The following is a 14,099-nucleotide window of genomic DNA, read 5'->3' on the forward strand; positions in this document are numbered from 1 at the left end:
GAAATACTAAAAGTCTCTTAGTTTAAGCTGCTGTAGGTCTTTGATCATCATCCAGTGGATATTAATATTTGGAAGATGAGGAGATTACTGCAAGACACAGTTGGCAAGCTAAATGGGTGTCATGATCCTTTTCTTTGACATTGTTCTAAGAAGAACAGTGAATCCATGTAGTTATTTCCCTATTATCAGGCGAACTAAGAGAGAAGGTATTTGAATTTCACTCTAAATATGGAGTATTTCACATTACAAGGATTATCAAGGAAATGTTGAACTTGGAAGTACAACTCTCTTATTTGACAATATAAGTACAAGTATTTGACAGTATGAGGATACTGAAACATGAGTCTTGGTATTCTTGCTGTCACGATTATATTGCAAAGCTTTGGGCAAGTTATAACCTCTTTGAGCCTGTTTTCTCATTTCAGTAGCCTTATTCTTCCCTTCCCTAAAATCCAGATATATCCCTCTCCACTTTAATCACTCTTCCTTGGTACCTGAAATCCCCACATTAGTCAACATGAGGTCAAGGCAATGGTTCCCTAATGCTGATCACTAGCAAAAGGTTCTTCTTTTGTGGGAAGGGTTAGTCTTTATTTTCAGAGTGTATCTATCTTACTCTTTTGGTGTTTAAAATGGCTTTCTTTCATGAAATAATGGAGTTACTAGTGGAAGTGATTTTAAATGTTCTAATTTGACAAATTAGGTGTTAGAAACCCCATGGTAGCCTTAAAGTCCTTAATATCTCAAATTCAGAAAACACCAGGGTATGATATTAGCAGTTATGGCAGTTACCTGGGTTACCTGGGAGAGGGAACAAATTACTCTTCCATTGGTATTAACATCTTCATATTTGCCTACCTGTCCTGCCTTGGCAACGCTCAGAATTCTTCAAATTTCCACTCTCAACAATGACTTCCACCTCATACTGTCTTCCCGGTACGAACCCCATGTCATCCATGACATACTGTGTTTCTTCCTTTCCCACAGTGATGTTGAGCAGCACCACAGAATCATTGAAGAGTAGGATCCGATACTGCTCCCAGTCTCCAGCAGGGGGCGACCAGCTCACTACAAGAGACCTCATCCTGCCATTATTGTTTGCCTCCAGGTTTGCAACTTTGTCTGGAACTAAATGGTGAAATGATGTCAAAAAGGAGATATTACAGACCCAAAGTAAGGATATTCATTTACTTTTCTTGGGCAACAGTAGATAGGAGACACAATATCTACAGTTCAAAACACTTCTATCCCCTCTTGATGTCTGTGGATTGCAAATGAGTGTTCTTTATTTCGGAGACATTTGACACACAAGAAATGTCTGCTAAAATCATTTTAGTAATATCAGTAATGTAATCTTCTGTTATAGTGTTAATAATCTAGTGATATGTGGCATCCTTTGGAAGAGATATTGGATGTCATGATCATGAGGCATTCCTTTCTTTTCCAACTAAAAAGATTAATGTTCTTGTAAGATTAAGCTCTTTTTTTTTTCTTTTGGCTTAAAAACATTCAAGGTCTCTCTATAATCTGCAGAATAAAATGTCAAGCCCTCTGCTTACATTTTTGGCTCTTTCAGTTCAGACCCCATATCCTTCCAAGTCTTAACTGAGACTACTTTCTGAAGCCATCCTCTCTCCTTCCCTACCCTTTGGAAAGCTGGCCTCCAGTTGTATGTTCTGTAGACCTGCAAGTCTCCTGGGCCCTTCTGCCTCTGAGACTTTGCTTATTTTGTCCCCTTCACCCCAAAAGCTCTTCCCTCTTTTCCCTCTTTGTCACAAACGTTACATTTTTTAGGTCCTTATCAAAGACCATTTCTATTTCCTCCAAGTTTTTTTTTTTTTTTTTTGAGACAGGGTCACACTCTATTGCTAGGCTGGGGTGAAGTGATGCAATCATGGCTCAGCCACAGGGCTCAAGCAATCCTCCCAGCTCAGCCTCCTGAGTAGCTAGGACCACAGGCACATGTCACCATGCCCAGCTAATTAATTTTTTTTTTTTTTTTTTTTGTAGAGACGAGGTCTCATTATGTTGCCGAGGTTGGTCTCAAACTCCTGGGCTCAAGCAACCCTCCACCTCAGCCTCCTAAAGTGCTGGGATTATTGGCATGAGCCACTGCACCCTGCCCCCATTTCCTCCAAGTTTTTACTGCTCTTTTGAAGGAAAATTTTATCTTTCCTTTTTGACCATATAGCTCTTACTTCAGACCTCTAATAGCAGAGAGAATGGACTTTGGAATCAAATAGCCTGGTTTAAATTCTAGCTCCACCACTTACTGGCTGGATGACTATGGACAAATTATTTGACCTCTTTGAATTATCTGTATAATGGTAATAATAACAGGACATCTCTCACAGTTTTGTTGTGAGAACTAAATGAAATAATGGGTATAAATTATTTAGTCAGTGCCTGATACATGCAAATATCAATACAGTCACTATTATTAAAATGTACTATTTTTATTTTTGTACATGTGTGCATTCCACGTCTGTGTGACCAAAATGAAAGTTTTCTAAAGCAGGAGTTGGACAGTTTTTTCTGTAAGGATCACGTAGTAAATATTTCAGGTTTTGCAGGACACATGTGGTCTCTGCCTCATCTTTTTCTTGTTTGTTTGCTTATTTGTTTGTACAACCTTTAAACATGTAAAAACCACTCTTAGCTTGAGGGCTAAACAAAATCAGGCCACAGACCAGATTTGGCACCAGATGGGGTGGTTTGCTGGATCCTGCCTTAAAGGCAAGTAGCATGTCTTATTCGTTTTAACAATAGTACAGTAATTTATACATATAAGGCACTGGATAGATAAGTGTTTGAGGACATAAATTAATAAAATAATGTATGGAAAACATGGTTAAATGCTAACTGGTTCTCACTGTAAGAATGAATCAGAAACGTTTTATATACTGGTATCAATGCTAATGCATTTATGCTACTTAAGTGATGTGACATGAAAAAGCATAAGACAGAAACAACATGCAGATCATTCAGAAATCCAAACTCGGTTGCCTAAGTGACTGAGAAGAATGGGCCATACTCCAGACACCTTCAGTTACATAGGCTCCGCTTCTCAGATTGGGAAAGGAGTTTTCCTGCTAACTTATTTTGTCCTATTTTAAGGTGGATCAGAGAGTGATTTGAGCAACCAAGGAACATTCTGGAGCCCAAGACTCACATGTTCTGCCCATTGCCATCTTCTGAGCAGACAGTTCACCAGAGACACAGCTGACAGTAACTTGATAAAGTCGTCCAGGGACTAACTCTTTAAAGTGAGTTTCAGTAACCCAAGGTGCTAATACTCTGGATTCCTTGATGGTCCCTTTGTGAGACAGGGTGATATTGTAAGAATCCACATTTCCAGGAGGTCTTTGCCACTTGACTTTTAGAGAGGTCAAACTGCCATCATTTGTCACCTTCAGATTTGAGACTTCCATGGGGGCTAATTAGGAAAGAACAGAAAGGAGACTTTTACTCAGGATCTCTCACCAGTCCTATGGCCAAATTTTGACCTGTAATTTTATTTCTGCAAGCCACATTCCTTGCTCTGGAGAAAACAAGCACTTCAAGAGGCAAACATTATCCTCTTCAGATGGTGAAAAAATAAAAATAAAAAAAAGTTTTAAAGAGGCAAAAAGTAATGTTGTAAAACCAAAGGTAAGCTATATGCCTAGTGGCAAGGCCAAAACCTTGGCAGGCAGAAGCCTGGATTCTGGTTCACACTGGGCCATTAGTCAGCTGGGAAACTCTGGACAGCTCTTTCTACTTCACTGAGCCTTATGGTGTTTCTTTTTGGCAAATGAGGCTAGGTCAAAGACCTACAATGGTCCTTTCCAGTTCAGAAATTCTTTAAGTGGAATGCACAAAGAGGTCTGCCATCTGCCTCATTTCTTATCGCCTTTATATATTAATATTCAATAATATTGAGTACATAGTAAATAGATCGATCAAATTGATTGGTGATTACAAAATTTTATGTGATAAAACTACTTTAATTTTTATATTAAATCATGATAAAGTTAATGAGTTGTGTTACTACTTCATCAAAGGAAAATGACTGAGAAGGAGATACCCTTTGGTGAATACTCTTTCTAGAATATAAATTAATGAAGTTTCCTTAAAAGAATGGGCGGCCGGGAGCAGTGGCTCATGCCTGTAATCCCAACACTTTGGGAGGCCAAGGCGGGTGAATCACCTGAATTCAGGAGTTCAAGACCAGCCTGGCCAACATGGTGAAACCCCGTCTCTACGAAAAATACAAAAATTAGCTGTGCGTGGTGGCAGGCGCCTGCAATCTTAGCTACTCGGGAGGCTGAAGCAAGAGAATCACTTGAACCTGGGAGGCCGAGGTGGTTGCAGTGAGCTGAGATCGCACCATTGCACTCCAGCCCAGCCAACAAGAGCAAAACTCTGTCTCAAAAAAAAAAAAAAAAAAAAGAATGGGCATAGCACTCTGATTTTGCATAAGGCAGTCAGGAATGCAATTTGCTCTTGATGTACATAAATAACTTTTAAGATATATAGAACATTTTTGGCCAGGAATATCTACATATATTTGAGGTGTGCTATAAAAGGTATGTAAATGTACTGGTGTCCTCAAATATCTTTCCCACCAGCCTCCTATAGTTCCAGAAACTAATGTCTAAGGCGCTACATATATTAGAGTTTCTCTTAAAATTAGATAACTTACCAAGGCAGGAGATTTAATTCACACATTAGACTTGCTAGAAGCATTAGATTCTACTAAAATGTAAGCGCTGTGAGGGCAAAGACTTTGTCTCTCTTGGATATTATATCAGTAACGCCCAGCATCTAGCTTACATTCAATAACTATTGGCTGAATGAATGAAAGTTTGTATAAATTACTCATTAATACTTAGCATAGATTCATTTATTAGTCTAGGGTAGGCTGTGGGAATAGGTCCTGTGGTATTGGGTCCCAGGTCATGTGGTTAGATAGAAAATTTTGGAAATGACTGTCACACAGGAGTAGGGCTATGTATAGCATGGAGAAAGTAACTCTGGTTCACTGTGAGTGATGTCGTAAAGACAGTGGATGCCTGGTTAAGAAAAGGAAGTAGGAATCCTTAGCAAGGAGATGGAGTATTAAAAAGAGAAGAGGAGAAGCTAGGTCCATGTCAGTAATTAACTTTGCCTACTTCAAAATGTTGCCAAGGGCTAGCCTAAACTTTAGAATGAAAGAGAATCCTTCTTTTTCTGAATAGAAAAGTAGATATGGGTCTTCTATACCTTATAAGAGTTTCAATTTGTCCTATATTACTGTTATTCATATAATAAACTTGATTTATTAAACATTCCTTTGATTTCACTTTATTCTTCTTCAGCTAGCTAGGGGGAACTTACCTGTCCTGACTAGTTTCCACCTGTAGTTTTGCAGCCCTGCGGCCTCAGTCACAACAGTGAGGTTGTAGAGGTAGCCAGGGGTCAGCCCATGAAAAGCATAGGAAGTAGCATGTTTGTCCACAACACCACCATGAACTAGGATCCCTTTATCCATTAGCATCAGCCGGTATCGTTCCACATTCCCAGAACCATGGGACCAGGAAATCAGGAGAGAATTGGCTTTTGTGGAAATACCAATATCTTTCACTGGAGATGGCACTAGTAGGATAAAATACATGTCCAAATGTCATTCATAATTCCCTTATAGGAGACATAGACACATTTAATTAGAAGTCACACATTCATTTATGTTCCTCTGTACATCTTAACTTGGTAATAGCATAGTAAATAACAGGATTCTGGAAATTTCACTGGAACTTTGATTAGTGCTCTTTTCAAAGTCTGAAGCCTCAAGTTACATCATAATTTACTTGTCTGCCTCCCCCACTTAATAGGTATTAAGGTAGCTTTTGCCAGTGAAGTATATAACATTGCACAGCAGTAAGTGGAAGAGAGGAAGGAAAGAACTATAGAAGAAGAAAAATGGAGAGGAAGATTTAAAAAAGAGAGAGAAAATGTGGCACATATACACCATGGAATACTAGGCAGCCATAAAAAAGGATGAGTTCATGTCCTTTGCAGGGACATGGATGAAGCTGGAAACCACCATTTTCAGCAAACTAACATAGGAACAGAAAACCAAACACTGCATGTTCTCACTCATAAATGGGAGCTGAACAATGAGAACACATGGACACAGGGAGGGGAACATCATACACCGGGACCTGTTGTGGGGTGAGGGGGATAGGGAAGGGATAGCATTAGGAAAAATATCTAATGTAGATGACGGGTTGATGGGTGCAGCAAACTACCATGGCATGTGTATACCTATGTAACAAACCTGCACGTTCTGCACATGTAACCCAGAACTTAAAGCATAAATATCCCAGAACTTAAAGTATTATAAAAATATTTTAAAAAGAGAGAAAATGAGGGGAGAGCAAATGACATGAAAGACATGTACTTTATGGAAGGAGGTAGTGATGTGCCATGTATATCATAATATGTGGGTGCACAGCTGGCTTATTTTTCACCACATTGAAGAAACAAAGACTTGTTTCAAACATAGGAATATTTAGGAAACATTACGACTTGATGTTATGAGAACAGTATACAAAGAATAAAAACATCTAAAAAGTAAGTTTTATGGCACAAACTTAGAAAATGGGGCAGAAAGTCTTCTTGCTTTGGATTTGAGTTAGGAGGGCCATTAGGGAGTATCTATTCCAAATTGGAGAAAACTCCAATTCCACAGAAGTCCCATGACTTCTTCAAAACCACTCAACAAGTTGCCAGCATAGTCACGCATCCTATTTTCAGTCCAGTCTGTCCACTGTATCCCACAAGCTCTTTTTAAAAATTTAACTAATTGCTAATTAATTAACTTTGCTCTGGAGTAGCAATCTTACTCCTATTCCTTGAAAAAAGTATAACTTGAAAAGTATCCTATTAACTACTCAGCTATAAAATAAACAGGTCTTACCTGTTGATCCATTGGTATAAACTGAAGAAGAACGTTTTCCTCCAGAAACAGCTGTGATGGTAATATTGTATTTACTACCAGCAGTGAGATTGAAAAAAGTGTATTCATTCCATGAAGTACTTTCTTGAATTTGAACCCTCTGTATCTTTTGGTTATTTTCATCAAATAATTGCACCTCATATGAGGTGACTTTTCCGGAAGAAGGAGTCCACCAAACATGCAAGCTGGTTGAAGTCGTCTTCTCTTTACTGACTCCAAACCTAGCAGGAGGTAAAGGATCTGCAAGGCAATACAAAAAAAAAAAAAAAAAAAAAAAAAAAAGAAAGAAAAAGAAAAAAAATAAAGAACATGGCTTGAAGACTTTTGCAAATAACTGCTTATTTTACTGCAGTCCAGGTTCATTTTTCTCAAAAATCTGTTATTTGTGAAATAAATTGGCATTTTGCTTCACTTCCAAACCTACCCTTTCACTTTCTTAAAAAAAAACAAAACACCCATTTAGCTACAAGTCATATGAATTCCTTTTTCTACTAAAACTTTTTTTTGTTGTTAAGGTAGCTCTGATCTTGAAAGTCCAGGCAAAGTTATATTTTCTTTGGCTTGCAGTTTAGCAAATTTTTCAAACATTGACAAACATCCAGGTTATGCCTGGATAAATACTAAAGACCTCAACAGAAAATACAGATATTAAGAAATAATTTGAGATATACACTGAACTTCTTCCTAGGTTGTAGATTGTTGGTGTCTAGTATATGTAACTTTGGGTGGTTTTTAGATATTAGACAACCACAAAAGATACACGTCTGATTATAAACCTAGGATAAGTTTGCTTACCAAAATGGATTCTCCCAGTAGCTGGGATTCCCTATATCACTAGATTTTTTTTTTTTTTTTTTTTAAGATGGAGTCTCGCTCTTGTCACACAGGCTGGAGTGCAGTGGCACGATCTCGGCTCACTGCAACCTCCGCCTCCCGGGTTCAAGCAGTTCTCCTGCCTCAGCCTCCCTAGTAGCTGGGATTATAGGCACATGCCACTGTGTCCGGATAATTTTTTTTTTGTATTTTTAATAGAGACAGGGTTTCACCATGTTGGCCAGGCTGGTCTCGAACTCTTGACTTCAGGTGATCTGCCCGCCTCAGCCTCCCAAAGTGCTGGGATTACAGGTGTGAGCCACCACATCTGGCCACCTATATCCCTAGATTTTTAAAATCTCAGTTTTGGGGCACTTTGGTGCTGCCAGAGCACCCAGAGTAAGTAGGAATGAACAAATCTTGCACCCAGCTGTTCACCTTATTTAAACTCTCAAAGCCAAGGATCAGTCTGAGAAGACCTGCTTTGCCTATGTTGAATCTCCACCATTGAACTTGAATAGAATAAAAAGCATATCAGGGTTAGGAACTAAATCAATGATATTTAGTGAGAAGCCATTCTTTTGGTACAGCGGGCAGTAAAGTCTAAGAAATAAGGGGCTACCCCTACCCTGAGTGCTGAGAGTAGAACTATTGAGAGACATCTTTATGAGAAATCTTCAGAAATCCAACATGGTTCTTGGTCTAGAAAGTGGGATCAAGATATTGGAGACCAATATTGAAGGGTCAGGTCAGATATTATAATGGCATGGCTATAGAAACTTCACTACTTCCTGGTAGACTATATTGTGCTCACAATATAACACCAGGAATTCCAGCCCTTATTAGAAGATATAACCTTCTTATATGTTTTAAGATGATGTTCACTTGTAATTAACATATAAAATAAATAAGATAGCCTTACTCTATATTCAAAAGGCAGTTATAAACGGACAACTCATAAGACTATGTATGGCTGACCAATAGACACCATAGGCTTAATAGAGCCTATGAAATCTAATGTTTCTATGTTTTTTGCTATGATTTATGCTAAGTACATCATACTGCAAAATTATATATGCCACATTTATAACATCAATAATTAATAATAACATAAATGTTAGCTGACAAGCAAGCTGAGGCAGCAGTAACTATGACAAAAATTAACAGAGTGCCCGAAACACAGGCAAGCTTGGAAGACAAGGTTGCATGGTTCACACCACAGCACGGCCCTTTGGTTCACCTGAAGAACATATGTTCTAGAGTTTGACAGCCTGGGCTTGAATTGGGCTCTCCTATTTGTAGCTGTGCGCTTTGGGCAATTCCTTAACCTCCCTGTGCCTCAGTTTCCTCATTTGTGCAATCCTGATAATAATATCTTTTTAGTAGAATTGTTATGAAGATTACATTGAATATTATATAAAAAGTAGTTAGAACTGTGTCTGGCATGTAGTAAATGGTCAATGTTAGCTGTTATTATTATTATTATTCCTATAATTAGGTGAAAATATTGCCACAGAAGCAGTGAAATGTAATGGCAGACAGCATGGGCTTTGGAGTCAGAATTAAATTCAAATCTCAGCTCTAACAAAGTCATGAGACTTTGGGCAAGCTATTTAACCTGTCTAAGCCTCCACTGTCCTATCTGTCTGGGGAGTACAATAATAATACTTATATTCCAAGGCAGTTTTGAGAACTAACAAGATATAGAGGAGACTATGAGATTCTAATAGCCAGTGAAACTCAAGAACAATGCTGTCGTACCCAATTGAGATAACATACTTTTGCTGAAGTGGCATTTTAAGGACAAGGATGAGAGGGACAGCTGCTTCTAGTGATAGTTCAAAAGGAATCAATACTGTCGTCTACATGTACTATCAAGCCAGATAAAAATTTTAAAAAATAATGTCATGATCAGTAGAATCTAAACACATATAATCCACAAAATGTAAGATATAGAAATAAATTTTAAGGTTGCGTGTCTAGAGCGTGAAGTTCAGAAATGCAGACTTTATCTAATCTTTCTGAGGCAGAAAACAAAACAGTCAATCCTTTGTACATCCGCTAGAACAAAGGAACAATGAGACTGGGAAGTGCCTGGGCTGCGAGAACCTGCACTGGAAACAAACACTTAAAACCCCATTTATACTGTGATAAAGCCCTTTTCTGGCAGTTGTCCACTATTGCTATGCATGCTGCAGAAACTAAATAGTTTTCAGACTCCCTTTAAATCTAAGCCCAATAAAAACTCTGATGGTTTTAAAAAGTTTTCAAAATTTTATTAGATACTTCTATCAGGGGTGCACATTTCATATAAAATGTCTGTGTGTGTATGTACTACATATATGTATACATATATATGGAGACAGAGAAAATTTTTAATGCTACTTGAAAATTTAGTCATGTACCTATAATCTTCTGATCATATGACAGATCATACATAATTAGGAAATCCTACTTGACTTATATAATTTATGCGAATGGTTAAAGGTATCAATGCACAGATGTGTGCATTTATATAGCCTCTGGTTTTTCCACTCATCACACTCATACACATAGTAACCAGTGAAGTATTACAAAATATGAGAACTAATAATAAATGAAATCAAAAAATAATTTTAATATATCAATATTTATCATTAGCCATAAATTTAAAGCACTTTGTTCTTCTTGGTTCCCAACAGACCTGAAATATGGAATGACAAATGCATAGTCAAAATGAATAACAACAGTAAGTTCTATAATATTCATTTTATATACTGAATAAATCTACCAGCACCAGAAAGCCCCAGAATTCCATAAGCAGGCTTGACATCAATACAATTTTTCTGTTCTCACAGGAAAAGACAAAGTATGGCAAAATTCCTGAACCAAAATGAATTCTTTTTTCCTTTTTTTTTTTTGAAATGTGACTTAGGAAGCCAAGTGTGATGATGTGTGCCCTTAGTTCCGGTTACTCAGGAGGCTGAGGCAGGAGGGTTGCTTGAGTCCAGGTATTGCAGGCTGTAGTGCGTCATAATAGTGCCTGTGAATAGCTACTGCACTCTAGCCTGGGCAACATAGAAAGACCCTGTCTTTTTTGTTTGTTTGTTTGTTTAATGTTATTTAGAAAGAAAGCAAGCTATATTTATAGCACAAATAATATTTGCTTCTTGTTTTTGTCACAGTATGGTCATTAAAACATTAGTATTCATTGATACAGAAATTTCTAGACTCTTTAGAATTAGAAGTGATTGTATTTGCTATAGAAATAAATTCAACCTTATAACAAAAAAGGCAGCCAATCCATGGGTTGGTGCCAAAAGCTTTTCTTAAAGGCATAACAGTACCACATTACATCTGTATAGGACCTGATAATTTACAACATGCTTTCTCAGTTGCAATAGGGGCTCAGAGACATTAAATGACTCACTCATGTTGTACAGGAACAGGTAGGACAGTTGAGCTTCCAATACCTGTCTCTAAATCGTGTTTTCTTTCTATCACACCTTAGCTGTCCTAGCGTGGGAAATGATGTCATGAATTGCATATTCAGTATAATGACAAAAAATAAAAATAGGTGTCTATGGAAAATGATAGGCATATTTGTAGAATTTTTCAGATGTTGGTTTGCTATTGTAGCATAGTCAAAATGAGTAACAACAGTAATGACAGCTAAATCTAATTCTGTGATCATGAAATTCCCTTTTTGAAAATAATTTTCTTGCCTGTTCCCTTTTTTCCTTATTTTATTGTCTTTACCTGGAGTCCCTTCATTTTGTGTTGGATTACTTTGAAAGCCTTCTAAGTGTCTTTCTTATTTTCTTTTGAGACAGGGCCTTGCTCTGTCACCCGGGCTGGAGTCCAGTGACGTGATCATGGCTCACTGCAGTTTCAACCTCCTGGGCTCAAGTGATTCTCCCACCTCAGCCTCCCAAGTAGCCGGGACCACAGGTGCACACCACCATGCCCAGCTAATTTTTGTATTTTTTTTTTTTTTTTTGAATTGGAGTCTAGCTCTGTTGCTGAGGCTGGAGTGCAGTGGCACAATCTCGGCTCACTGCAACCTCCACCTCCTGGGTTCAAGCGATTCTCCTGCCTCAGCCTCCCGAGTAGCTGGGATTACAGGCGCCCGCCACCACGCCCAGCTAATTTTTATATTTTTAGTAGAGATAGGGTTTCATTGTGTTGGCCAGGCTGGTCTCGAACTCCTGATCTCGTGATCCACCCGCCTCAGCCTCCCAAAGTGCTGGGATTACAAGCATGAGCTAGCGTGCCCAGCCAAATTTTTGTATAATTTTGTAGAGATAGGGTTTCGCCATGTTGCCCCAGCTGGTCTCAAACTCCTGAGCTCACATGATCCTGCCACCTTAGCCTCCCAAAGTGCTGGGATTGCATGTGAGCCACCACCCCCTGCCTCTTCCTTATTTTCCGTCTTTCCTCCATGATTGCCAAATAATCTCTTTGTACATCTGCCCCATCTGTCATCCTCATTCCCCTTGAAGCATCAAAAACTTTTCATGAGTTTCTATTTCAGGATAAAGTCTAAGTTTCTTTCTAGGCACTCGAGTTCTTCTCAAACTGGATTTTATCCCTGCCTGCCAACCAAAGAACAGCATCTTTACAGAAATTGGGATACCAATCTAGTTACAGGCAGAGTGGTTAGGAGACTTGACTGGAACTGCATTTATGTAGCATTTTACATAAAATGAGTAAACATCCACTATTCATATGAAATAATTGGAGGATTACTTGTAAAAATCAGGGTGGGGATGGGGCAAAAAACCAAACCTTCCTTTGGTGCAGGTTTTTGAAAATGAGAAGAAAAACAAAATGGAAAAGAATTGTGCGCAACCTCCAGTTAATTAAATACATTTCTAGAGAGGTAATTTCTTTTCTTTTCTTTTCTTTTTTTTTTTTTTTTTGAGACGGAGTCTCGCTCTGTTGCCCAGGCTGGAGTGCAGTGGCACGATCTCGGCTCACTGCAAGCTCCGCCTCCCGGGTTCCTGCCATTCTCCTGCCTCAGGCTCCCGAGTAGCTGGGACTACAGGCGCCCGCCACCACGCCCGGCTAATTTTTTTTGTATTTTTAGTAGAGACGGGGTTTCACCGTGTTAGCCAGGATGGTCTTGATCTCCTGACCTTGTGATCCGCCCGCCTCGGCCTCCCAAAGTGCTGGGATTACAGGCATGAGCCACCGCATCTGGCTGAGAGGTAATTTCTTTTACTTTGTTATTATTGCTGTTTGACAATAGTCAGTTTTCTGGCTTACTTTAAAGATGATGCATTATATTATGCTAACACATCAGGTTGCTGTGCATTTAATGTAACATCTATATACACTAGATCTAAAATGAGAAGCTCAGTTTTAGTGAATATTAGAGAACCATGTCAGCACTGAGGGCTCCCAGACGAGACTAATGCACCCTCATCCCCATGATATTCTTCAGTAGTTCCAGCCCAATTATTTAATATCAATAACTGAGGCTTTTTCAATATTATCTAAAATGCTATATAAATGCAATATACAGAGAAGTCCCCTGGCCCCCTCTTCTAATCAGATTACTGTCCAAAAGCCTTCTTATGTAGAAATTCATGAGCTGTCACTTGATATGTACTTCCAAACCTGGACATCTAGGTATTAGGGCATTATTGTTAATGTTAGACGTGATAATTATATTGTGGTTATCACTCAGAGATGTAGACTGAAATATTTACAAATGAAATGAAATAATCACGACTTGGATTGTATCAAAATGATATGCAGTGGGGGAGTGGGTGGGGATATAGATGAAACAAGGTTGGTCATGAATTGGTAATTATTGAAGGGAGGTGATGAGTACATGGTAGTTCATTATACCATCCTTTTTTACCTTTTTAGGTACTGAGTTTTTCCATATAAAAGGAAGAAAACACAATATCAAAAACAAAAATCCCTGCAAACCTAGATATATACTTACTGTGTTCATTTTAGTTTCATATTATATGTTTAGGGGTATATATGCATCTTAATTTATATACATTCATACATATAGAATGGGATTTGTTTCTCCTACCAGGTCAGAAAAGTATAATATTATCTTTTATTCCCAGGGAGATTCCAGCAAACTGGCATCTAGGAATGGAAGGCAAACAGTTTTCCTTTGTTTTTTCGTTCTGTCCAGACAAATTAGATTTTATTTCTTCCTAGCTAATGTGCAAAGTGCCATGCCTACCAACAGAAGTCAGACTAATAGAGAAATATTTCTAGGCACATAAAGGAAGACCAATTTCAGAAAACTGGGCTGGTTCATTCCATATAGGTAGCTCAACTTGACCTTAAAATTCCTGAA

General features: G+C 38.4%; 1 protein-coding gene and 1 long non-coding RNA gene across 5 annotated transcripts in view; one reads left to right on the top strand and one right to left on the bottom strand.

The window, feature by feature from the left end:
* The window catches only part of PTPRB (protein tyrosine phosphatase receptor type B), a 121,290-nt gene that overhangs the window by 73,391 nt on the left and 33,800 nt on the right, over window positions 1-14,099 (bottom strand). For all 3 annotated transcript variants that reach the window (XM_024257344.3, XM_054527399.2, XM_024257345.3), the window contains 4 exons: window positions 6,941-7,219; window positions 5,359-5,616; window positions 3,173-3,436; window positions 859-1,128 (listed from right to left, as the gene is read on the bottom strand). In XM_024257344.3, coding sequence (XP_024113112.2) covers window positions 859-1,128; window positions 3,173-3,436; window positions 5,359-5,616; window positions 6,941-7,219 — 1,071 coding nt within the window. The remainder of the gene's footprint in view (window positions 1-858; window positions 1,129-3,172; window positions 3,437-5,358; window positions 5,617-6,940; window positions 7,220-14,099) is intronic.
* LOC129049161 (uncharacterized) overlaps window positions 1-14,099 on the top strand; it is a 58,535-nt gene that overhangs the window by 38,953 nt on the left and 5,483 nt on the right. Inside the window, exons 3-4 of one of the 2 annotated variants that reach the window (XR_008511993.1) lie at window positions 988-1,173; window positions 3,118-3,266. This is a non-coding gene — a long non-coding RNA (uncharacterized LOC129049161). Of the gene's footprint in view, window positions 1-987; window positions 1,174-3,117; window positions 3,622-14,099 lie in introns of those variants that run through there. The other variant, XR_010135798.1, reaches the window with a different exon arrangement.

Source organism: Pongo abelii, chromosome 10 (genome assembly GCF_028885655.2).
Source record: "Pongo abelii isolate AG06213 chromosome 10, NHGRI_mPonAbe1-v2.0_pri, whole genome shotgun sequence".
Taxonomy (NCBI): Eukaryota; Metazoa; Chordata; class Mammalia; order Primates; family Hominidae; genus Pongo; species Pongo abelii.